The following is a 26,616-nucleotide window of genomic DNA, read 5'->3' on the forward strand; positions in this document are numbered from 1 at the left end:
ATATAATCTCATGATGTAAATGATGCTTTTGTTGGTATGTATTTATTATCTGCTGTTCACAGTAGGTAGAGCTCCTTACACCAACAGCATCTCCTGATAGGAGAGGCAGTGAAGCAGTGCCTGTTAACTCTGGTGCTTGGTCACCTCAATTACCATTTACTCTACATTTAAGTCCCTTAGCAAATGCTGGCCTAAACATTGAGGAAAGCAAATTATATCCTAAAGTTAGTAGCCCCTAGCTGAATTCAGTTACCAACTTGAACACCAGAGGTGCAATATAATCTCATGAACCCATGAGACAGTGGACCAATACACAGGTACAGTGCTGTGTTGAGACACTTTGAGCCCTCGAGAATTAAAAGAGCAGAATGTTGAAATACTGTACGAGGTAGCAGGAATTATTTATATATTCCAACCAACCACGTTCCCAATTACGTGTATACTGTGTAGATAAACAGATACAGAATGTCAGCATAAATACAGAGATGGATGCAGTCGTATATTATTTTTCATGTTGGGGATTAAAATTGTACATTTGTGCCAATTTGCTGCACAGCTGCAAAAACAGACGCAATAAAATACTGTAATTTCAGCATGCTCCAATTAGAGCCAGAGAACATTGTCTGTGATCAAAAACAACACAACATCACATTAAGTGCAGTACTTGTTCCTTTCACATTTCTAGCTTGTATTACACATGTTTATGTGTAGGACCTGTAATACATAGGACCACTAGGCCAGCAATATAGATTGTTTCCTGTTTAAAATGTTTAAATAACTTTAAAAGCTATCCATGTTAGTGTTCTCTACATAACAGATATTGGTCCATAAGCTGATAGAGTAGCTTATAATAAAACGGATGATAGCAAAGTCTAAATCATTTGACATGAACAGTAAGGATGCTGACAAAGGGTTTTTGAAAAGAAAAATACTGATAGGGACTTCTTCATGTTTATTGAATTTGTCTATAGTTACATGCCATGTACAGTCAAGTAGATTTTACTGAAATGCAGAAAAATTAAGTTAAATTTCCGTTTAGTAAGCTATAAAAGACTCCTTCCTTTTTTGTAGACATTTTTTATTTGTCGTGTTACTGATTTTTGGGCTGTTACTTTTATTTCATAAGTCTCATTTTGCTTTAGTATTTTACCATTTAAAACAACAACTATTGTATTGTCAATTGCTGTACGCCAGTAGTAGTGTAATAAAGTCACTGGATAACCTTGCTGGTGTTGTTTGTTTTGAGAGATTTATTCCCCACCTTTTCTTTGAGAGTGAGTGGTGGGGGAGACATATGGTAATATCAGAATCTCTTTTGTGGTATTCATACTCACAGAATGTATCTATTACTTTCCTTTTTTCTTCTTTCACAGGCAGCCAAGGGAGCTTTCCCATTACTCAGAATGTGACGGTTGCTGAAGGAGGAACGGTAAACCTGACCTGCAGGGTAGATCACAATGACAACACCTCCCTCCAGTGGTCAAACCCAGCTCAACAAACTCTTTATTTCGGTGATAAAAAAGGTTAGTGGGTTGTTTTTGTTTGCTTGTTTCTTACGGTATGGCTGATTTTGAATGAGGCATACATTGCATTTGGCTTTTGCGATCCAACTTGATCATGGTAAATGAGTCTTGATCTCAAATGGACTGTTTAAACTAACAGGAACTTTCAGTTAAGATTAAGAAAAAAAAAAGTTTTTTAACTAAGTAAACCAAGGGTAATCTTATGTAAACCATGTTCTAGCTTCTGATTCAAGTCAATCTGCAGTACCTATGCAGAAATACATAATTGGGATAGCACAGTGATTCATGTACCTTTTTGTCAGACACTTGATAAATTAGCTTAACTAAAAAAGGAACTGTAGGGAATATATAGTGGCAGGGTTTCCATGCAGTTTAGAAATTCCACATTGGCTGGGTTTCCATGGAAAAATGCAAATGCTTTTTCTCATGCTATTTTGGTAGTACCTTTTGGGTAATTTGGGTTTCTATATAGTTCTTTTAGTTCTATTTTTTAATTTGCAGTAGCTTTACTATTGTTTTACAATCTTGGTTATAAAACAATTCAACTATAAAGCACTATGATTTTATGAGTCAAATTGAAATAATTTGAAATGTTGAATAAATGGTGTCACATAAAAAAAAAATACTGAATGAAGAGGTCTGAAACCCTCGTACTGTATGCTTATTTTTTCCTATTTGAACAAAAAAGCTTGTCAGGACTACTTCCAGCACATCTCAGTTATTAATAGAGAATTACTTGGTACGGCCTTTAGTTACAGTAGAAAGTTGTGCGAGGTTACTTCACAAACAGGACCTTAGTTTCTAAAAACCTTAATTTTCAGTCAATTTGCACAGCCTTTTAGAAGGCAATTTACCCACCCCTTTAAGTTGTACCATATTTGGCTATGCACTTCCTATAGCGTGAAGTGATATGTTTCTTAACTACATGGAAACGTGACCATTCTCTTTCCACCTTTACCTTGACCAGCTTTTAACAATAATACCCCAAACTGTATCATTGTTTGTTTTCTTACTGATTGCACATATTCCTGCAATATAAACATAATTGTAATTGTTTTGATATCTTTATTTACAAGTCCTTGGTCATAAATTGGTTTTGACCTGCTATTTTTGTTACAAATTAGGACTGTAGGAAGATAATGTCTTGATGCGTCACAACTTTCGCTCCCAATCAGAAACATACCATTGGTTCTCTACTCAGTTCACAGTGTTTTTTTTTTTTTGTTTTTTTTTTTTGCTTAGTCTGTCTGGAATCTTAATACTCTATGTAATACAATCACTCCCAGACAGATTTATGAATTTCTGCAAAAAAAGGAACCATTCAAAGCTAATCTGGTATTTTTCAATTGTAACATTTTTGATAACCAAAAAATGCTGAAGCCCAATAGACTATTGTAAGCGAGTACTCTGCACATGCAGATTTTGATGACGGACATGAACATTAAACTGCTTGTACCTAGATAGAGTGGAGTCTATGATGACAGATAATGTTGTTTAGCTTACAAGACATTTTAATTGCAAGAACCTAATGTAAAAAACAAATGTAACTGTTCATAACTGACCAAAGGCATGTTAATAACAATATAACAATCACATATGTAGATATTGTAGATTTATAGTTGCACCCTTAAATTGTTAATTTGAGTGAAACAGATATAACCAAACTCCAATATAACCATGCTTTTAAAAGTTTTTTTTTTTTTTTTTAACAGAATATCCTTAATGCATTTAAGATATGTTATAATGAGTTTGACTTCCATTAACATTTGGACAATGCACAGTCATTATAATTGGATGGACATTTTCTGAAAGTCAAACTGTGTCTATCTTTGCTATATCTATATATCTCAATCATATTAACATGTAGAATACTTTTGATTTATCATATTGAGTGTTCTCTTTCACATGTATATTGCTACAAACAGAAAGCTATTCAATCTCACTTGCTTGAATCTATTATTTCACCACACACATACATCAAGAAAATTAGCTGCCAGTGTGTTAGATTAACATATTGCCGGTGGTGTCGTATTTAAGCCGCACCCACATCAACTGGTAAAAAGTAATTGCAGTGCCAGGCATACAATATCTGTCTATTGAGTGAAAATCCCTAGTGTACAGTATATAAACATGGAACCTATTATTCACTCACTACTATCTATAAAAAAATACAATGTGAAGTAATATTAACAGCATGGCCAATAATAAATAGACGCTGGACTTACAGTGAAAGAGACTTGATAAAGGTCAAGGAAGAAGTACGTATTTTTTGTGCAGCCATTGCATTTTAGTGTGGGAAACTGCATTTGTAATGCTTAGCACATTCCTTTGTGATGTTAAGGACGAAAGAAATGTATTCTGCTCAGCAGAGGTTGCCTGGGCTAAGTGTGAAACACTTACATTCCATCTTTTCTTAAACAGCTAGATGAAAAGGTTTTTGGCACAACTAATACAATGGCAGTTCTAAAATGAAGAATGGGAAGCTGGGAACAGCACTGAATTGTACTTTTGAGCTTAGCTGTGGGGAATGTCTGTAAGATTAACAGCTGCATTGGCTCATTGCTTCATCGGATGGCACAACGCTATTCAGTCTCAATGTACGTTCATATACCTGTACCACAGGGTTTATAAGTGTTATATTAAGGATGGATGAATGATTTGGTTCAGTTCTGGTCAAACGAGAACATAGTACCCAGGCAGAGTTAATATAATTTGCTTGAGAAATCTCATTGAAATATAGGTGACTCCTGAAGAAAAGGTATATCAAACCATAGTGTTTCATGAAGCCCTTCCATGTGATTCTTGTCTTTCACCTGTGAAAAAAAAGTTTCAAGTTAAAAAATATATAAAAGTGTTTGAGGTTTTACATGGCACAGAATACTATTTCACTAGTTTTCATGCCTTTCATCTCTGGAGGCCTGGGCATTTGACTGCAGTGGACAACAGTCGACATCTATAAACTATCACACAATTGAGTAAAACTGAAAAAAGTCTTATTAGGGAAATGTCAGAGGGTGAATCTAAAATATATTCCTATCTGGGAAGAAGTGTTTCATTAACTGTAGTACACCTTGTTCACTGTTGCTTACATTTCTATTTGATGAAGCATGATAGATAAAATGTTGGCATGCTATGATAGAAACACACTTTGTATCAAATGTTAGAGATTACCTGCAAACTCTGTTTGTCTGACAATTTAGAAAAGTTTTAGATTATAATTTGCTCATTACAGAGGGGGAGTTTTCCATAGCAACAGGGTTGCAAATTGCATTGACTGCATATACTCTAATGATAAGCTAAGTTAGTTGCTGTGTTAGGAATTCGAATTTACAAGAAGTGACTAAAAATAATTCCACTGATATAAAATTGTGGGGATCCCTAAGAATATAGCACATTGATATTTCTACACCAAAAAGGGAGGCAAGACGACAATACATCCTGAGAAATCATGTTCACTATAATAACAAAATGTTACTATTGGTTTCTCCATTCTTCTACAGTTTAGTCAGTGCACCCCCATGCTATTGTAGTGTAGCACATGCTACATACAGTACTAGAAGAACCAGTATTTCTGTGCACCAGCCATATCCCCATTGTCACAAAACAGATTCATGTTGTTTCAGTACCACAGAGCATGCGGCTTGTGAAAGTCTACAATACCCTCGCCTTGACCTTCCCCTGAGTCATCAACCCCAATAAATAAATAAATGCATAAATACATTGATGAATATGTTTTAGAGCACCCAACTATCTACCCTTGTGGAAAGAAACGCTTATTAACTAGTGCGGAGAGGTCTGAAACAAAACTGATATAAAGCTTCCTGAACAGGTTCCATAAAAGCAGTAGCCATATACTGTAGCTATGCCAGGTTAACTTAATTATTATTATTATTATTATTATTTATTTCTTAGCAGATGCCCTTATCCAGGACGACTTACAGTCGTAAACAAAAATATATTTCAAGAATCACAGTACAAGTAATAATACAATTAAGAGCAAGATAAATACAATGACTGGTTCTAGCAAGTACAAGTATGACAACCTAATGTTTAACCTGTGAAGATGTTATGTTATGTTCTGGTTCCATGTGCAGTGCTATCTTTAGACTAACTTCGGAAAATGTCTTTTGCAGAATGTTTTGGGACAACGCCACACAAAATAAACAGGGATGTTTTAACAGTATTTTACCAATGTTTATAGTAATGTATGTCTAATTTACCTTGCATAATTGCTTGAACATACTTTCAGTGTGCATTTACACTACTACCCCAGGAATCTACCTGCAAATAAGCAAATAATTAGGAACTATAATATATACAGACATGCTCAAATTTGTTGGTACCCTTACAGCTCATTGAAATAATGCTGCATTCCTCTTGAAAAGTGATGAAATTAAAAGCTATTTTATCATGTATACTTGCATGCCTTTGGTATGTCATAGAATAAAGCAAAGAAGCTGTGAAAAGAGATGAATTATTGCTTATTCTACAAAGATATTCTAAAATGGCCTGGACGCATTTGTTGGTACCCCTTAGAAAAGATAATAAATAATTGGATTATAGTGATATTTCAAACTAATTAGTTTCTTTAATTAGTATCACACATGTCTCCAATCTTGTAATCAGTCATGCAGCCTATTTAAATGGAGAAATGTAGTCACTGTGCTGTTTGGTATCATTGTGTGCACCACACTGAACATGGACCAGAGAAAGCAAAGGAGAGAGTTGTCTGAGGAGATCAGAAAGAAAATACTAGACAAGCATGGTAAAGGTAAAGGCTACAAGACCATCTCCAAGTAGCTTGATGTTCCTGTGACAACAGTTGCAAATATTATTAAGAAGTTTAAGGTCCATGGAACTGTAGCCAACCTCCCTGGGCGCGGCTGCAAGAGGAAAATCGACCCCAGATTGAACAGAAGGATAGTGCGAATGGTAGAAAAAGAACCAAGGATAACTGCCAAAGAGATACAAGCTGAACTCCAAGGTGAAGGTACGTCAGTTTCTGATCGCACCATCCGTCGCTTTTTGAGTGAAAGTGGGCTGCATGGAAGAAGACCCAGGAGGACTCCACTTTTGACAGAAAAACATAAAAAAGCCAGACTGGAATTTGCTAAAATGCATATTGACAAGCCACAATTTCTTCTGGGAGAATGTCCTTTGGACAGATGAGTCAAAACTGGAGCTTTTTGGCAAGTCACATCAGCTCTATGTTCACAGACGAAAAAATGAAGCTTTCAAAGAAAAGAACACCATACCTACAGTGAAACATGGAGGAGGCTCGGTTATGTTTTGGGGCTGCTTTGCTGCGCCTGGCACAGGGTGCCTTGAATCTGTGCAGGGCACAATGAAATCTCAAGACTATCAAGGCATTCTGGAGCGAAATGTACTGCCCAGTGTCAGAAAGCTCTGTCTCAGTCACAGGCCATGGGTCCTCCAACAGGATAATGACCCAAAACATACAGCTAAAAGCACTCAAGAATGGATAAGAACAAAACATTGGACTATTCTGAAGTGGCCTTCTATGAGTCCTGATCTGAATCCTATCGAACATCTATGGAAAGAGCTGAAACTTGCAGTCTGGAGAAGGCACCCATCAAACCTGAGACAGCTGGAGCAGTTTGCTCAGGAAGAGTGGGCCAAACTACCTGTTAACAGGTGTAGAAGTCTCATTGAGAGCTACAGAAAACATTTGATTGCAGTGATTGCCTCTAAAGGTTGTGCAACAAAATATTAGGTTAGCGGTCCCATCATTTTTGTCCATGCCATTTTCATTTGTTTTCTTATTTACAATATTATGTTGAATAAAAAATCAAAAGCAAAGTCTGATTTCTATTAAATATGGAATAAACAATGGTGGATGCCAATTACTTTTGTCAGTTTCAAGTTATTTCAGAGAAAATTGTGCATTCTTCGTTTTTTGTGGAGGGGTACCAACAAATTTGAGCATGTCTGTGTGTATATATATATATATATATATATATATATAGCGAAACAATACAGGACCTTGTATCTTTAAATAAAACATTTAGAAATGAGTCAGTGGTATTATCTGGATGGGTTTTGTTTGTAGCTGAAGAGGGAAACTTAGGGTTTTGTCTCTCTGAGTGGAGTCAGGGTGAATTAAGCATTGATTGAGGGAGGCTGTATTCGAAAAACTCATCCCTCACTTGAATGAGCCAAGGCATGCCAAGAACTTGTAAAGCGGCACAGATTCATCATTACACATTAGGCATGGCCTGCAGCTGTACAATACAGTAAAGACTAGGTATTAAAATGTGGTCTAAAAAATAGAAACATCTGCAGTGTGTAGAATATGTAGGGAGCTTCAGTGTTTTTTTCTAAAGCTGCTATATGTTCATATATGTAAGTTTTGGCTGTGATAGAGACAGCACATAATGAGATAGTGTGTTCATATTTGGTACACAGCTGTATTCTGTCATTCTCTCAGTTAAATTCCATTACAGGTGTTGTACAGTAGAGTCTGACTCAGATTGAATAAGTACTGTACCATACTATTCTTTATTTTCTTTTCCTTCAGCCAAGCCCTATTTAAAATATTGGAAACAAAAAATGAGACATATAAAAGGCAGGATAGGAAAAAAATGCTTATGCCCCAAAGAGTAGCTAGCTTGACTAGCCAGCAATCATATTTATTACCAGCTAAAAGCATAGACATAAAGAAGAGCCCTCCTTAAAGTGTAGCTGACAAGAATACTGCTAATTTTCATAGGGAACCAAAAGAGTAATTTCAGCTTGAAGGACATAAGCATAGGTTAATAGAAATAAAAACATGTTTTTAAACATATGTGAGAGACAAGGGTTTAAAAAGGACAGATGTCAGAAGAATCAGAGTAAGTCCAAAATCTGAATGTCTGCTTGTTCTGATAAGGAGACTTCATCTTGCAGCAGTTAAAGAAACACAAACAAAGACGTACATGGGCTAAATTAAATGGGTTGTAAATAGTATGAACACATTAATCTTAGTTTTTAGATATTTGTTAGACAATGCAGGACCAATGATTTCTGTTCAGTTTCAGAATTCTAAGACTTCCTGTAAAATTTACAAATTATATATGGGGAGCCCCAGTACTGATAAATAAGTTAAACATATTAGCCTTTTATTATTATTATTATTATTATTATTATTATTATTATTATTATTATTATTATTATTATTACAATGCTTTAAAAAAATGGCCAGAGTTTATATCTGGCAGTGAGCATTAAAAATATATATATAATTTAAATGGATAGACCTGTGTTTTGGCAGAATATTGTAAATAACATCAATCATTCACAACTGGTTCTACATAAAGAAAATGGCTTTCAGAAGGTGGGCAGTGTGCAAAGACATGCAACTGACCAATCATCAATGTTCAATGCATCATTTGCTTAGCAACGGGCTTAACGATCGCGAACCTGGTTGTAAACAAACCAGCAAGATGGCTTCATGTTAAGGTGTTACTCAGTGGTGAACCGAAAAGCTATTGTAAATATAAAACTGAGAGGAGCACAGGCAGAGGTGCAGCGACCTGAGAGTCAGGCCCAGTGACCATAGGTCCAGACACGAACAGGCATCCCCGGGCGGTGACAAACAGGGCAGGAGGGGCCCCTCAGGAGGCAACGGCAGGTGCGGACGCTCGAGAGGCGACGGCAGGTGGGGAACCTTGAGAGGCAATGGCAGGAGTGGAGGCGGGAGCAGTGGGAAGTCTCCCTCTGGTGGTGGAGGCGGGCACTAGCAAGTCATTTAACTAAGTGAGCCTTAAGGTGCAAAATATTGCATTCTATTTCCTGCAGTTAGGGTGTGGGTTGCAACATTATTTCAGATACAAATAATAAAGGACCCAGTGTGTCTAAAAATACTGACTGAAGAGAATTACCATGTGACCTTTTAATAATCATGATTGCAAGGCACGTTACATAAGGACTGAAAAAACCCTGGGGACACATTTTGAAAAGTAGATTTGTCTTGTCTTTGCCAGCGCTCTTAAAGTGTAATCTGAATTTTCTGTACACCCCTAGTACATGAAATGTTTTCGGTATGAAAATCAGTACAACTTAATACAAACAAAAAGATCTTTCAGCGTTGTCTTAGTTTAGATTTATGAGCCTCAGTGTTTTGATGCATCATTGTTTTCCTCCCAGACAGAGTGTAAGAAAAATCAATGAAGCTGAGAGACAGTGAGAAAATGTTGCTTACTAACATAGTCTATGGAGTGGAAGAATGTCACTGAAGAAATGGAAACAGTATTTTGTTGCAACAAGTGGTTTTAAAAATATGCAGTACCAAAGAGGCTACTCAAATGTCAGAGTTACTGATATAAAAAGGCCTTGAGAAGCTTTCTATCAGAAACATATAGCACTACAGTACTAGTCAGATCACAAAACAGTAAGAGACATGACAGCAGACAAGGTCATTGTGTGAGTTTGTTTGTTTTCAGGTTTTCTCGTTGTAATACCGTGTTTAATAAGAAATATAATGATGCATTTTGTGATGTACTAAAATCATTGCATTCTATTAAAAAAGGCTCTCAATATCCAACCTCTTCTGACAACATACCACATTTTTTTAAAGCATTTATTCAGAATTCTTTCAGCAAAGCGAGCTGGAAAGCCGCTCCTATGTAATTGATAGGAACAGCTACTGGTTAACAGGTATACTTGTATAATGGGATGTGTTGTCTGATGTATTTTGACCTCTCTCTGTAAGGCTACAAACTGTAACTGTGCAAATAGTTTTAAGAGGTTCACTTGTAGCATGCACAGTTGCCTGTTCACATCTAACCTCTGCCTTCTTACACCTGCAGTTGACAGAAAAAGAACTGTGACATCTTGTTTTTATTTAGTCTGCTCCAGAAGTTAAGCACTGATCTCATCACTGGGGAAATTATGTATCATCTGCTTAAGCACAGCTGGAATTATTTAACCTTCTTAAAACCAGGGCCAGAAGTGTGTACTATAAAGGAGAAATAACAATGCTTTGATACATAATACAAGTAGTAATACATGCTGTAATGCATAGTTTCCAAAATGCAGAGTCATAGGCGGTGCATATAAGAGGCTTGGGGAGGCTAAGCCCAAATAAATTGCCCAAACCCTCACAAGAAATTCTTGTGACCAACACAAAAAAAAATTGTGAGAGAAGATCGATTTTTGTTTTCCCGCAAGTGCGCAAAGCAGGTCTAGCAAACATATTTCTCGTTTTCCTACTGCGCAACCGCCAGACCGCTAGGGCAGCTGGGATATCAAAATCAACACTGTAGACTGAGATACAGGATTTACTTGCATTTCAATGTCATTGGAGGAGACAATTATATATATATATATATATATATATATATATATATATATATATATATATATATATATTGTTATTATTTGTTTATTCCTGCGACTTACAGAGACATGTGAACTATGCATCAGCTGCAGAGTCACTTACAAATACGTCTCACCCAAAAGACAGAGCACAAAAAGGTTAAGTGACTTGCTCAGGGTCACACACTGAGTCAGTGGCTGAGGTGGGATTTGAACAGGGGACCTCCTGGTTACAAGCCCTTTTCTGTCCACAGCCCTTTTCTTTAACCACTCGACCACACAGCCTCCACATGTTAATTACAAGCATTTAGTGAACATTAGCTACTAATTAATACTAACTAAAATACACAATTTCTGGTAGTATATATATATATTAGGGCTTTCGAGTGATTAAAAAATTAATTGTGATTCATCTTGGTAGTAAATACATATTTAATTGATACAATTACTGCATCGATCTCATTTAAGTTTGTTTTATTAATGATGCTATTATTATAATCATCATCATCATCCAAAAAACAATCCAGCATAAAAACCCTGTTTTCCTATTTCTGGATTCTCTTTATAGTTTTATATTTATTTACAATTCAACATTGTTGTTAAATTGTTTGAACCAATTGTTGGAGAAGAGGGTCATAGTGGAATCACTATAGTGAAATCATTGGGGACAGGGGGCTATAATGCCTGAAGCCATAACAATAATGTATAATAATAATAATTTCATTACCACTATGAGCTGAATCAGTCAAGAAAATAAGTGAGGCAAGGTTGGATAGTAAATACAACTTTATATATTTTGTTTAAATGTAGCTGATAAAGTATAAATAAAGTATTTTTGGTGTACAGCTCTCCGTCTGGCTTTCTGACTGTTGCATAATACTCTCTTTGTAGTACGTTTAGATCCTTGGCATAATTTGTTTACATCAAGTTGAGTTTATATGAATTTCAGAGTCATAAAACAGTGATAGTGATGTTTTAATCACCATTTTAGTGTTTGGAGCATCTTTCTTGTAGTATGTTTTGTAATTCATTTTCTGTTAAGTCATTTGAGACCAGAGTACTTGCCTGGATTGCTTCCTTTATCTCCACGTTACAATATCAATTTAAAATTGATATCAATAATAATGAATAAGGAATAAAACTTCACTCTAGCTACATTAAGTAATCCTAGCGAGTTATTTAAATATTTAAATACAAATTGTGTAATGCAAATAACAGCAACACTGTTCAATATATACTATTAAAATGCAAATATATAGTACAAGCTTAAAATGATTACATTTGTGTGCTTTACAGTTTGGTGGAAAGGATATTGTAGTAAAATCTCCTAATGTGGCCACTCTTAAAAGTTGTGCCGAAATCAAATTTATTAACAATATTTACAATCATCATAAATCTCTTGGAGCAGTGGAAATATCAACCAGGGATATTACATATTGTTGAATCGATGCATCAAATTAGAACCCAGTTTGAAGTCTCCTGTTGCCGGTTAGCGTGTGAGAGTGCGCTTCTTTTAGTGCTAGTACGGTAGATCAGCGCATTGCTAGGATATACACTTTAGGCCTCCACATTCATGTTGAACAAGCCAGATCAGAAGTAGGCCTATTGTATTCATGTTTTCTTGATTTAAAAATAGTTTTTGTTTTAAATGTATTAAATCTACCGATTACATTCTTTTGTTTCAAAGCATGTTGTGTTTGGATTATATGGCAATATTATATAAAAAAGAAACTGAATTTAGTACGATAGTTAAATTAGTCAGGATTTGTGAGATTAATTCAAATGTTTTGCTTTGCTTTTGGACATAAAATGTTAACAGCAATGAACAACCAAAGTTCATATTGAAATTACTTCTGTTAAAATATAGTATTATTATTACAATGTCAAAGGGACATCTGATGCGGACACACGCATATTCTTTTCAGCTATTAAAAACTCCAGTCCTTTGTATTTCTTTTTTTATAATCGGAAGTGTTCTAATTTGAATGTAAGTTGTGCCTTTTTGTTTAACTATTATGCACTACTGTGTTTTTAGTTATTGGATCATCTGTTAAAAAAAAAACTAATGCTTGGTCTTTATTTTGAAAAATAAAACGTCAATGCATCTATTATCATTGATAAATGTCTATACAATAATCAAATACAAAATTAGGGTGCCGACTGCACCATTAGTATTTTATTTTTATGTATTTTTTAGGTTGAGAGAGATATGAGAGTTTTATAACTTACTGTCCAGGGATTTCTTTCCTTATCTCTCAGCTACCTAACAAAGTTTTAACTTTTCAATTATTTACTTTCAACATGGATTTTTTTTCGTCTTGAAATCCTCAATTCCCACCACCCCACCCACACCCACGCTCACACAATGCTACATACTGAAGGCTTTTTTTTATCTCCCCAGAACCAGAGAACTCCCACCAATAAATGATTTTGCCAACAATTGTCTTATGCTACGACTGATAAATACACATTACATTTAGAACCTAGCTATATTTAAAGATACAGTCACTAATTAAGCAATAGTGCCCATCGGTGAAGGCTCTATCGTCCTGGAAGTGACCTTGGTGTGAGTTATGTGTCCGAACTGAAGGAGAGGTAATCTACCAGACAGTAGTGTCAAGTCTTTTTTCTTTAAAAACAGACATTTAAAACCTGTATTTTCCTTGTTTTATTATTTCTCTGGTACCCTTCTGCTATAAAATATATATGGTGCCAACAACTTAGCTAAATATCTTTGAATTACCTACAGTTGTCAGTCAAAAATTGGGGAGTGGCCACATTCTCATTTTCACTTAAGTAATTTTGAATCCAAACAAACCTTATCAAAGCAGGTCTTTACAAAGAGCAAACGCTATCACAGGGAAGCTGCTGAACACACAATAAATAAGCAGTTTTGAGGGATGCAATGTAGAGACAACTAACAATTAACACATTGTATTATTTATTTTAATAAAAAAAATCTTTCTTAGTCAATTGTATGAGGAAACTTCTTTGAAAATAAATGAACTTATCATGTATGTTTAAAATAACTTTTCACTGCAATATATTTCGATATATACTTTTAGGCTATTTGAATACTACAATACTTTATTAAACAGAAAAAAGATACCCTCTATGTTTAGATTATATAGTATTTACATACCTCTGTCCAGCTTTGGCCATCAGTTTGCAGTAGGCTAGGGTTTATAGCATTTATTTATTACATTTGATGTGATGTCACTCAGTAGGCTACTGGACACAAATTCTCTGTGTTGTATTTTTTATATTATACTTTAAAATGTGATGGCTATAAGTTAAGAGAGTTGGAAATTTATAAAATAAGATAAATGTTAACAAGGAATTAAGAAACTAGTTTGGCAAGGTTTTTATGGATTAACAATGTGGGTTAGGAAAGGCTTTTTCCTTTTGGCTATGTTCACTAAGGGGTCCGTTTAGAGGGTTTGGCCTGCACTCGGTATGTCTGGTGTGAAGTGTCCGCTTAGGAAATGAACTGTACCAAACGGTTTGACAAACGCATTTTGCACATAGGAAACAAACTATACAAGGTATAATCTAATTGGCCTGCGGATTTCTTATCAACCAAATATCCTAAATGATATGTTAAACTGTGAATTTACAGCTTTAGTCACAGTGCTGGTTCATGCTGGAGATCATTTATTTACAGATTAAGAGCCTCAAGCTATAACTGGAATTGAAAAAGCTAATTGTTACTGCTGTCTATGAGGTTTTCTAAAAATAAAGGGATTTTTAAAAATGTTACGTAGTTAGTGGCAAATCTAAAATATGTGTGCTGCCCAAATGGATGGTATATAAACAAAAACTAAAATTAAAAGTGCCGCTGTGTGTGTGTCAGAGCGCTTAGTTTGACATTTTATAAAAACACATTTATTTGTTGCCATCCTTCTGATGTGGGTGTGTTGCAGGCTGAAGACCCTGCTGGTATAGATAGTGTGTGGGGGAATATAAGGGTGGCAGGGATGAGGTTAAATCCGTCCATGTATATGTTACGGCCAATGTCCAAAACTCGGCCAATGATGTCAATGCCCGCTCGATGCTGTCATTGGCCACTTCTCTTGGACACTGACAACAATGATCAGCCATTTACGTCATTGGCCACTAATTTTGTAGAAATGTAGAGTACTTCGGTCATTGGCAGGCCATTGTCAACAATGCCCAGTGAGTCTCGGGCAATGTGTGTAGTATGCCAATCTGTAGCAAATACCTCATAACATGGGACGACAAGCGTTCCACCTGCTGTCTCTTATTTTTAGCAGCAGTAAGCCTGGCCAGGCAACACTATTTTATAAAAATTCAGAAAAAAAACGATCCCATTGTTTGGTTTTCTATTAGGATCCTTTTAAAAAAGACGTCCTGGGTCATGCACAGACTTTTTGAAATGGAGTTGCTTGTAAAGTTTGTAATCCATTGTTGTTCAGTCAGTATAGCTTATGGAAAGATACAAAAAAGCTATATATAAATAACAACCAAAAAACTACAACGCAGCTGTGTTATTACTGTGTACTCTTTGCCCTGCTGTTGGATATTCATTCCTAAGCTGTGATCAGCAAGAATATTATCTCTGAAGAATCATCCTTCTTGATTTGGATTAATGGTGAGACCGAGCTTTTTCTTTTTGAATTGTTTTTTTTTCCCACAGTTATTTTTTGGATTAAAAATATATTTTTGCAGGACTGGACTGTGTTTCAACGCATATACATGTTTTTGTTACTTTTCTCTTTCTTTTTATTCCGAGCATTTGCAAATATTGTGTAAATAAATCTTTCGAGTTTGATACATTTTCCCATTTCATATTTGCTATTAAGCAGTTGTTCTGTTTTCATTGAGGTGTATATTGTATCTCTGTTCTTATTTAAAAATAATAGTTGAGAATGTATTTGATTTATAGAGCTGTTTGTTATAAATTGATATTTTAGTAGTTGTATTTATGATTGTTTCAACATTGACCACCTAGTGCAGGGCAATGTTGTCATTGCCCGGCCAATACTTTTATTTAGGTATTTATAACAACATTGACCAAGAAAATTGGACAATGACATGAGTGCCCGGTCATTGCTGTCATTGGCAGCTGCTCTTGGGCACTGACAACAATGCCCGACCATTGACATCATTGGTCGACTTCAGACATTGGCTGTAACATATATAAGGAATGTAAAATTCTTTGTTTGGTGAAGGTGCTTGAGAGGAGTTTTTGTGAGTGAGTGAGTGTATGTGCTGTTTATTTTGACCCCCGTGCCTTGTTTCTTTGCTTTGTTTGTTTTATTGTTTAATAAACGTGCACAACAGCGCTTTTATTGCAGCCTTCCAAGCCTCTCATTTCTGATGTTTTTCTGCTACAGGGTGTTTGTGCAGTTCCAGCTCCTGATTTTATTTCAATAAGTGTGTATGCTTTGAGGAAATTGTAACTTAAGTTCCCTCCCTTTAGATGTATTCCACCCGATAGTTTAGAACAAAGGTGCCTGATATTATAGCAATAAGCAAAAACAGCAATAATGAGGTTGTGATCAACATGTACAGTTTTTTAATATAAAAGGAATAAGGAGAGTGCAACTACAACATGCTTAGATTTCTCTTGCATAGGGCTGACACTTCTATCCCTCACACAACAAAAATATGCCCACTGAAAATAGACAGCATTACTGACATGACTGATTGTAAATGACTCAGAGCTTCATGGGCACTTCTTTTGTTCAGACTTTGTTCTTTTAAAACAATACCACAATTTTTGTTGATTACATTTTTTTTATATATATATTTAACTCCCTTAACAGATGTTTGAAAATATTAACATGTACACATTGCTGATCATCCAATCTACATTGCAGAGTGCTAGGAATTAAATGTGTTTTTATGTTTGGACTAATCTGCATTATGTGAAGGACCTGCAGCAAGAAGAATGCGTTTGATTTAAGAGGATTTAAAAGGAGAGAGTACAGCAGCTATCAATGAGTTTTAATGAGATGTTCTAAAATAGCATTTGCTCTGGTAACAACATTAATAGCATTTGCTCTGGTAACAACATTCTTATAAGCTATATAAATGTCCTTCTGGAAAGCAGGCAAGGACATAAACTATTTTGATCTTGATACTGCACTACAGAAACTGCATTAGTAGGCAGGCACATTTCTGGTTCTTAATATCTTGAAAAAAAGTGTTTTTCAAAGTAAGTACTACAAACATCTCCTTAATGAGTAGTCACAACTTGGTCTTCTTCTCTATATTCCCAGGAGATGCTTAAAATACATCTGCACAGTGAAGCACATTACATGATAAATGTTTAATGGAATAATGAATTCTTCTTCTGTGTGGTGTTGTGGGTGAATAACATCTTATCAACATCCCAGGGTTGTTGTATTCTTCAGAATATCTGCCTTAGGGAGATTCAGTGATATTGGCATTATAAAGCTCTGCCCTCTCAAATCCAGTTTGTTTATAAGAGATACTGTTGTGTTTGATATTCTTTATCTGTTCGCTTTCTCACTTTTCACAGAGGGATTGCATCCTTTGACTTTGAAATTGAATTTGTCACTTTCAAAGTTTTTCTGCAACACCACTATGTTTGGGGCAGATTTAGGACACATTCCTAGGTTTCTTTAAATAGGGGTGCCTTGCTTAAATAGCCCTAAAGTTTCAGGAAGAATACACAGTTTCTTTCAAAATATAGGCTACTATCTCCTTTTGGCACAGCAGCCATCTACTGTATATCAAACAATTTACTTTTTTTAACACGTAAATACTTGAATTTCAATGTAAGGTTTCTATTAAAAATAATAAAGCACTTACTTTTGTCAAACAATGTACAGTTTTATTTATTATTTAAAAAAAAAAAACATTTTTGGGCCTCAGCTCAGTCAGGCAACTACTGGGCTGTTTGTGTCACAGCATTCTCAGTGTTTGGTAGTTACGTGTTCGTAAGTAATACTCTCTGAAAAATCTTGGTGAATCACTACTTTGTCAGTCCATGCCACAAGATAAATACTATTTATCATGTGGCATGGGATTAATAACTTTGTAATAAAACCATCAAGAAGGAAAGTGACTGAGTTATTTTTCCTTTGGGCACAGTAACTGCGCATTGGGGTTACGTGCTCTGTAGAAGAATAAATCAGGATGAATGTCTACAATTTAAAATTAAGAAATCACATTATAGTAATAAAATACACATATTTCTGTTTTATTTGACAAGGAATTGTATAAGTATACTGTTTTTCAGTTCTTGCTTCAAAGAGCTGATTTGGGAATTAGTCTATTCCTGGCAGTTAATCACTTCTCAGCTTTTATTCCACTTAGTCTGTAACATATAGCACCTAGCAGTACAGTAGAATACAAGTGCTGTATAGGGTAGATTTCATTTTAAAATGCCTCAGTTACCTATTTATGGTTATGCACTGATATTGGGTAAGCCAGATCCTCTTTACCTTAGGGGAATATGATGTTACAATCGTTAATATGTGGATAATATCTGAAACTCCAATGCACTTCAGCTGATAAATATATCAACAGGCAGCTGGCGAGCAGAGCAGATAGGAGGTGCACTCCTTTATGTCTACTTTTCAATTGATTACAAATTAGGAGGGTGTATTTACAATCTGTACACTATTCATGACAGCAGCCTTGGAGAAGATGAATTGGTTTGGTCAGGAAAACAGGAAATACAATAGTTGACAATTGATGGGTCAAAACCCTTACAGGAATTGGAAAAGTCTTAACATTACTGAGACTTGTTTCTGCTGAAGAGCTGTTATCCCAAATAGACCTTTATTAATCAGTACTTTGCATCATTAAGATATAATCTAACAATCATTTAGCAAGCAATCAAGGTGTCAGGTCTGTTCATGGAATTTCTGTAATAGCCATAGCAAAGGAACATTAAAATCTTTTCAATTCCTTATTACTAAACTATGACCATTTTTTAAAATGCCACACTGTGTTTCTTTACTGGAAGAGACTGAAGTTTCTGTAGAAATAGTATATTTCCCATGTTATTTTAGAAATCTTTTCTGGCGTGTATTGCCTTTCATTAAAGATCCTTAGTTTGAGAGAAAATCAATATCAAAATCAATATCAGATGTGTATTATACAATATTTGGTTGAAAAATAGACTTTTTACTTTTCAGAAGATTGTTTTCTGAGTTAATCATGAGAGGAAACCTCTGACATCCTGTGTCCTTAACACTAGACCGTCCATTTGTTTCCTCTAATAGTAATTAACAGAGTTGGGGTAACTCACTACTTAAGTAACGTGTTACTGTAATAATTTACTTTTGTCAATAATGAGGTCATATAATGCGTTACATTTTTACTTTCCACAAAAAAGAAATGAGTTAGTTTCGTTACCTTTTCTCTGTTGTACACTTAAATTAGTGGTCTTTTCGTTTTTTAGCCTCAACGTACCAGACTGCAGTAATGGCAGCAGTGTGGAGTAGTGGTTAGGGCTCTGGACTCTTGACCGGAGGGTCGTGGTTTCAATCCCAGGTGGGGGACACTGCTGCTGCTGCTAAAAATAATGCAATTGTATGTAAAAAAATAATGTGATATCTTGTAACAATTGTAAGTCACCCTGGATAAGGGCGTCTGCTAAGAAATAAAAATAAATAAATAAATAATAATGTCGGTGCCTCAGCACCTCTCTTCCGGGATGTCTCACGGCAATAACAAGCCATGGGGCAATCAAATTAGTCTTTCTGACCCATGTATTTGAATAAGGCTAGGCACTAGGAACAAAACAAAATTATATCCCTACAGGTCAAATTTGATGATACACTTCAAAACGGCATACATGAAACACGTCTACCACCACATATTTTGAAGTGTAATACTAGGGCAAGATCGAGAGGAATGCTTACAATGTATGTCACTCAGGAAGAAACGGCAGGTGCGTGCTAGAGTGAAGATGTGCTGGGAGTAGGTGAGGCAGGGGTCCAGGGTTACTCCGAGGTTCTTGGCTGAGGAGGATGGAGAGAGCGTGGTAGATTCCAGAGGAATGGAGATAGAGAGATCAGAGGAGGGGGAAGAAAAGGAGGTCAGATTTCAAGTAGTTGAGTTTGAGGTGATGCAAATGCATCCAGGAGGAGATTGCAGTCAGACAGGTAGAGATACAGGAGGGGATGGTGAGGTCACAATGGGGAAGGATAGGAAGATCTGAGCATCATCAGAATAGAAATGGTATGAGAAACCATAGGATGCAATGAGGGGGCCCAGGGAGCAGGTGTAGAGAGAACAGGAGAGGACCCAAGACTGATTCTTGGGAGACTCCTGTTGAGAAAGGGTGAGGTGTGGAAGTTGAGCCACACCAGGTTACCTGGTAGGTGCAGTCAGAGAAGTAGGAGGAGAACCAGGCCAGAGCAGTGCCAGAGATCCCCAAGTCGGCAAAAGAGGATAGGAGAATAGAGTGATCGACAGTGTCAAAGGCAGCAGAGAGATCGAGGAGAATTAGGACAGAGGAGAGAGAGGCAGCGTAGGCAGAGTTTAGCGACTTTGTGACAGACAGGAGAGCAGTTTCAGTGGAGTGAGCAGAGCAGAAACCAGATTGGAGAGGGTTGAGCAGAGAGCTGGCGGTGTACTGCCCACTCGAGGGTTTTAGAGAGGAAGGGTAAGAGGGAGACAGGACAGTAATTCTGGAGGGAGGTGGGGTCGAGGGTAGGTATTTTGAGGAGGGGGTTGATAGAAGCTTGTTTGAAGGCAGCGGGAAAGAGGCCAGAGAGGAATGAGGTGTTGAGAAGGGAGTAGAGCAGGAGCAGCAGCTTGAAAGAGGTGAGTGGGGAGGGGGTCCAGGGTGCACGTGGTGGGTTTGTGGTCCTGGAGGAGGGAGGAGAGGTCAGAGTCTGAGAGGGTAGAGAAGGAGGGTGAGTTAGTAGGGGAGACAGAGGGTGTTGGGGTTGGAGCAGGAGGGGGTGGGCGGGAGGGAGGGGTGTTAAAAAGTTTGCGAATATCAGAGATTTCAGAGAGGAGGGAGAGGGTTGAGGAAGGAGGAGAAGGTAGAGAATAGTTTATGGGGTTTGTTGGTGGAGGATTGGATAATAGATTGGCAATAGGAGCATTTAGCAGAGAAGAGTGTAGAGGAGAAGGAGGAGAGGAGGGAGCAGTACACATTGTGCGGTTGACCTGGAAACACAAACAGTTTGAACAAACATGTATCAGGGTTAGGTTGGTATCAAATGTCTAGATTCTCAAACCTTTTTACTCTGAATTGTCACTGGCACAAATGTTTTGTAAAGGAAAACTAAACCCAATAAAGTTACCAAACCAGAAATTAACCTATCAGACTTTTGATTTAGGTTCTGTAAGTTGACTCTAGTAGTATATTATTAAGTCAAATTTGAGACCACATACACTGTAATGCCCTCAAACAGTGCCATTATATGTGTTTTTGGATTGTAATTGTTGTTTTTCTGTCTTTAAATTTGTACTAATAACAAAGTGAAAAGGGTTGAGAATTCCAGTTATGTAGATTCCTGGTGTATTTTCGGGGGCTGGAGTCGGGACTCCTCCCCTGTGTTATCCTGCTAAAACATCTGTCTTTCAACCTTTAATTACCTGTCAGTCACTCTATTTAAACCATAGCCAGCTTCCTAATTCTCATCTTGCTTTTCAGTTTGCGGTTACCACGAATACTTGCAGAACCAACCCTTAAACAAACCTTTGTTTTCAATCAGGATAAAATGACTACTCACCTGAGGCGGCTTTTATTTTCATCTGACTCAGATGAAGAACTTTTCTCTCCTTCTGGCAGTCTTCCTCCTACAACTAATCCACTGACAAAACTTTCAAACAAATCTGCCCGTCCCACTTCTCCTCCATCTGACAATGCTGCTGCTTCAAACTCTGCTTATCCAGCGGCCTGCTGCCATTCCTCTTTGTCGCTCTAAACGCATCAGAACTCAGGATGACCTTTGCATAGATTGGCCCATCGACACACCTGAAAGCTCTGTTTAAAAAAGGATTGCCCATTGAAGTAGGAAGCGATCGGGCTGCTCGATTTTGTTCATACTGCAATTCTGTATCAGCCGAGCCTGTTTATCCCCCTCAAAAGGCACAGCAGAGATCAAAACTTGTCAGTTCACGCTCCGTCCCCACAGACAGGCTCCATTCTGATTCAGTTACCACCACCCCTCAGTTCTCAAGTTCAGCTGATCCTTCCTCCAATTTACTTTTTCAGATTTTTGCTTCAGCCACACCTACACCTGCCCTCAAGCTACCAATCTTCACTCTAGCAACTGCCTCTAGTTTAGGATCCTCATCTGCTTCAGTTGGTCATCGCAACTATCTCTCTCCTCAACTGAGACGCAATATTATTGAAGGCAAAGACATTAATTTGGCCTCTATTCTTATTGCAACCTCTGGATCACAGTGTAGTTGACTGTGGAGATCTGTCTATTACTCTAAAATCCTGTGATCCTCGGCTGTGTATTGTGCTTGCATTTCTGTTTTTAGCAATGTCCTTTGTGAAGTTTATTCTCACCGATGACAAGAACTGGACTCATATTTATTTAACATTGCTAATCTCTCGGTCAGATATGGCGGTACCGTTTTTTCTTATCATAAAGCCTTTTCAGCCAAAGCAGCTTCTTGGTTAGCATTGGACAATACACTGATTGATTGGTCTCAACCTGATCTTCATCTCTTTAATAGATACTTCAGTGGTCTCCTTGCTAACACTTGCGGAGTTTGTGCTTCCACTGCCCATTCTACCTCTGTGTCCAAACGCAGCCTCCTCTTCAGTCTCCTCATCAGCCTCAAGCTATTCTTCCCCTACTCTTGGCAACACTTATTTTTTAGGAACAATGCGTCTGCAGTTCTTCCTATCCATTCTTCAGCTCCGCCAGCTTTTTCAACAAGCAATGGTTGACCCATCAAATATTCTGGAGACAGACAGCTGTGCAATAATTTCAACTCCTCATTCTGCATTTCCAAAAAAATGCAGTTTTTTACATATGTGCAGTTTCTGTGGTGATTCTCATTGATGTTCCATCTGCCCTCTTCCATCTAAATGCCATTCATCATTACTAATCGCCTCTACCCCTATTAACATCCCGGCTCTATCAGATGCTTTTCAATATCACCCTGGTCATTTTTTTGTTAATTATCTAATTTCTGGCCTTATTAATGTTTTTTTACTGGTTTAAAATCCATCCCTTCTTCCTCTATTACTTGTAAAAACCTCCAATCTGCTATAAAAGAACCAGAAGTCGTCAATTCTCTCATCAATTCCGAGATCTCAAAGGGATTCATGGAGGGCCCATTTTCAGCCCCTCCCTTCCATCGATTCTGCATTAATTCTATTGGAGTAGCTACAAAGAAAATGTCAGGCACCTCGTCATTGACCTCTGCCCCTCGCGGCTCTTCTATCAGAAGCATTAATACTCTCATTCCCTCAGATTAGTTTTCTCTTCATTACATCACCATATCTGATGCTATCCATTCCATCAAAATATCAGGATGGGGTTCCTGGTTAGCTAAAGCAGACATTTCCATTGACTTCAAAGTCATGCCTATACTCCCCCCTCCATCATCTTTTTGGTATCTGTTGGAAGGGGCAGTTTTACTTTCCTACTAAATTAACTTTTGGATGCCGCAGCAGCCCTAAGATCTTTGATTCACTCTCCAAAGCCCTCTGCTGAATTCTACTCAATATTAATTGCATCCCCTTTCTGCTACACTTATTGGACAACTTTCTCCTTATATCTCCTCCATCAGCCCCTCCAGCTGAAGCACTCTTAGAACTCAGGTCTCTCTTCTTAGCAGTCGGTGTCCCTCTCTCAGAGGAGAAAACCATCAGTCCAGTTCACTCTCTTGAGTTCCTAGGAATAACTTTGGATACTATTCAATTTGAAGCCCGACTGCCTCCCGATAAACTGGAATGCATTCGCTTTCTCATTCAATCTTTTGAGATCAACCACTAAATTTCTAAACTGAACATTCTTTCACTCCTGGGACATTTCAGTTTTGCAATTTGCATCATTCCTCAAGGTAAGACATTTATTTATTGTGCTTTCTAAAACAGCTAAAAATCTAAATTCTCACATTAATATTACAGTTGAAGCCAGGAAAGACATTAGGATGTGGTCCTCTCTCTTTCAATACTGGAACAGCCTTTCTCTATTTTACGATTACTTCATTTCTGCCCCCCCCCCCCCCCCCCATGACCTCTCACTCCATACGGATACTTCTTCTATCTTCTATCTAATAACACTTCTGATGCTCTTTCTCGTTTTCAGATTGCACATTTCAGATGTCTGGCTCCCTCAGCTCAATCTTTACCTCTACCCATTCCTCTATTCTGTGAACTGGTTTTCAACTAAAGTCATACATTCGCAATCTTTTGTCTTCAGCTTATTTGTTTATTTAGCAGACGCCTTTATCGAAGGTGACTTACAAAGACTAGGGTGCGTGAACTATGCATCAGCTGCAGAGTCACTTACAATTACGTCTCACCCGAAAGACCGAGCACAAGGAGGTTAAGTGACTTGCTCAGGGTCACACAATGAGTCACTGGCTGAGGTGGGATTTGAACCAGGGACCTCGTGGTTACAAGCCCTTTTCTTTAACCACTGGACCACACAGCCTTATAAGCTGTCCTTCCTCCCCAATCGCATTATCCCATTCATCCGTATAGGTGCAGCAAAATCAGGAGCCACTGTTAAAATCAACCAGTCCTTCCTCAGCAGTGGAATTTTACCTTCGCTCTTCTCTCCTCGATATTATTCCATTAAACAAAATATTGCTGCAAAGTAGAGCAGCAGTGTGGAGTAGTGGTTAGGGCTTCAATAGCTTAAGGTGCCTCGACTCCGACTACTAGCAGGGCCGTTGGTTGTATTGCTTTCTTTATGTTCTGATCCCAGGTCACTCTCATGGCAATCAGAGGATTACACAGCCAGGTCTCCATGTCCAGGTAGCATGGATGATATTCAGCCCGTTGTCCTTGGTGTTGCAGCAGCCTTGAGGTGAATAAACTGGACCTTTTTTATACCTGACGCCTCGCTGGAACACACCTACCTGCTGATTATCCACAGCTGACAATCACACACAGCAGGCAGGCTCTCCCAGGAGCATCAGGTACTTCATTGCAGTGTGGAGTAGTGGTTAGGGCTCTGGACTCTTGACCGGAGGGTCGTGGGTTCAATCCCAGGTGGGGGACACTGCTGCTGTACCCTTGAGCAAGGTACTTTGCCTAGATTGCTCCAGTAAAAACCCAACTGTATAAATGGGTAATTGTATGTGAAAATAATGTGTAAAAAAATAATGTAATTGTAAGTAAAAATAATGTGATATCTTATAACAATTGTAAGTCATCCTTGATAAGGGCGTCTGCTAAGAAATAAATAAATAATAATAATAATAATTGCTAGCATGCCCAGAGTTGGGACCACCAGAGCTTTCCTCCCACAAAAAAGTGGGTTTTTTCTTCTCCACCGAGCAGTTAGATTAGTTGAAAAAAAATAAAAATAAATAATAATTCACTAGGTCACAAGCACTTTGTCTTTATTCTAGTAGTCCCTTTACGCAGGCCTGGCTCCTGCCTCGTGAAGTTGAAATATAAAATACACACACACCACAAAGTGTGTTTCTTTCAATCCAACCATTATGAAAGGACATGCACTTCAGGTACAATTAACATCATTATTTTACTAACAATTTTAACAAGGCGACCTCACTCTTTTTTATTATTTTTTTACACATGAGTTTGTATTTAAAACATTTCCCATGATGACTGGCTGGCACTGGATTGATTTTCTTAAACTAAAACAAATTGATCTTTTTTTAATGGGTTTTTTTTAATAATTGAGATGAAAGCTGTAATCATATTTAGATCAATAGGGAACATTATTAGAGTCGATTGGAAGGAATACAAATATTGACATTAATTAAATGGAACGATATGCCCTGCTTTGGCCATGCTTAAGATAAGTGTAGGCTAACTTCCAGTATCTACACTATTAGATGCTATGTATTGTTAGAGAAAGGTGGACAGTTTCTTCAAAAGAATATTACAGTGATTTAAAATGGCACATACGAATGTAAGCATATATATATATATATATATATATATATATATATATATATATATATATATATATATATATATATATATGTAGCATTAGAAATAATTTTCAGTATTGTTTTATAGTTTTGTCACAGCTGTTCCAAATATTGGAATATAAAATATGATAAAGGGTAACATGAAAAACAAGGTTTTATTTCAGAAACTTTTGTGACTTGTGTTTTTCTAGCAACAGAACGAACATAGTAAAAAAAAAAAATGGTCCAAGAGGTAAAGTATAACAGTAAAACTTGTCCCTCAGACAAATCTTGTTGTCCCAGGCATCAGGCTATGAATTTTATAGGGTGATGCAAAACCTTTGGCCATAGTTGTATTCCCATCTTCATGGTCATCTCACCCATCATTTCTTTAACAGAGGGGTCAATTAATGTCAGATGAGATTCTGTTTTTGTGTTTCAGAGACAAAGACCAGATGCAGCAATCCAGCATTTCACATATCAAGTACAGAAATCCACTGAGCCATTCAACTGAGCCTTTATGGTCTGATACGAACTTGCACTTTTTCTATGCTGCATTCAGTCGTCTCTCTGGCTTAGAGAACACCCCTCGGGTAGCACACAAAGTGTTCTCTTAGCCTAAGACAGAGTTGACCACCAGACACAATATGAATCAGTAAATAAATAAATATGTATTACCTGTCATGACATACGTGAATAGGATAAGAGAAAAGCAACAGGCAAGTGTATGTTAATAAACTAT

The 26,616-nt window shown here is 37.2% G+C and overlaps 1 protein-coding gene across 4 annotated transcripts in view; it reads left to right on the forward strand.

Annotated features, from left to right (window-relative positions):
• LOC131737891 (cell adhesion molecule 2-like) overlaps positions 1-26,616 on the forward strand; it is a 660,024-nt gene that overhangs the window by 526,919 nt on the left and 106,489 nt on the right. For all 4 annotated transcript variants that reach the window (XM_059029678.1, XM_059029679.1, XM_059029680.1 and 1 more), the window contains one exon: positions 1,374-1,523. In XM_059029678.1, the coding sequence (XP_058885661.1) occupies positions 1,374-1,523 (150 nt within the window). The remainder of the gene's footprint in view (positions 1-1,373; positions 1,524-26,616) is intronic.

Source organism: Acipenser ruthenus, chromosome 9, assembly GCF_902713425.1.
Source record: "Acipenser ruthenus chromosome 9, fAciRut3.2 maternal haplotype, whole genome shotgun sequence".
Classification (NCBI taxonomy): Eukaryota; Metazoa; Chordata; class Actinopteri; order Acipenseriformes; family Acipenseridae; genus Acipenser; species Acipenser ruthenus.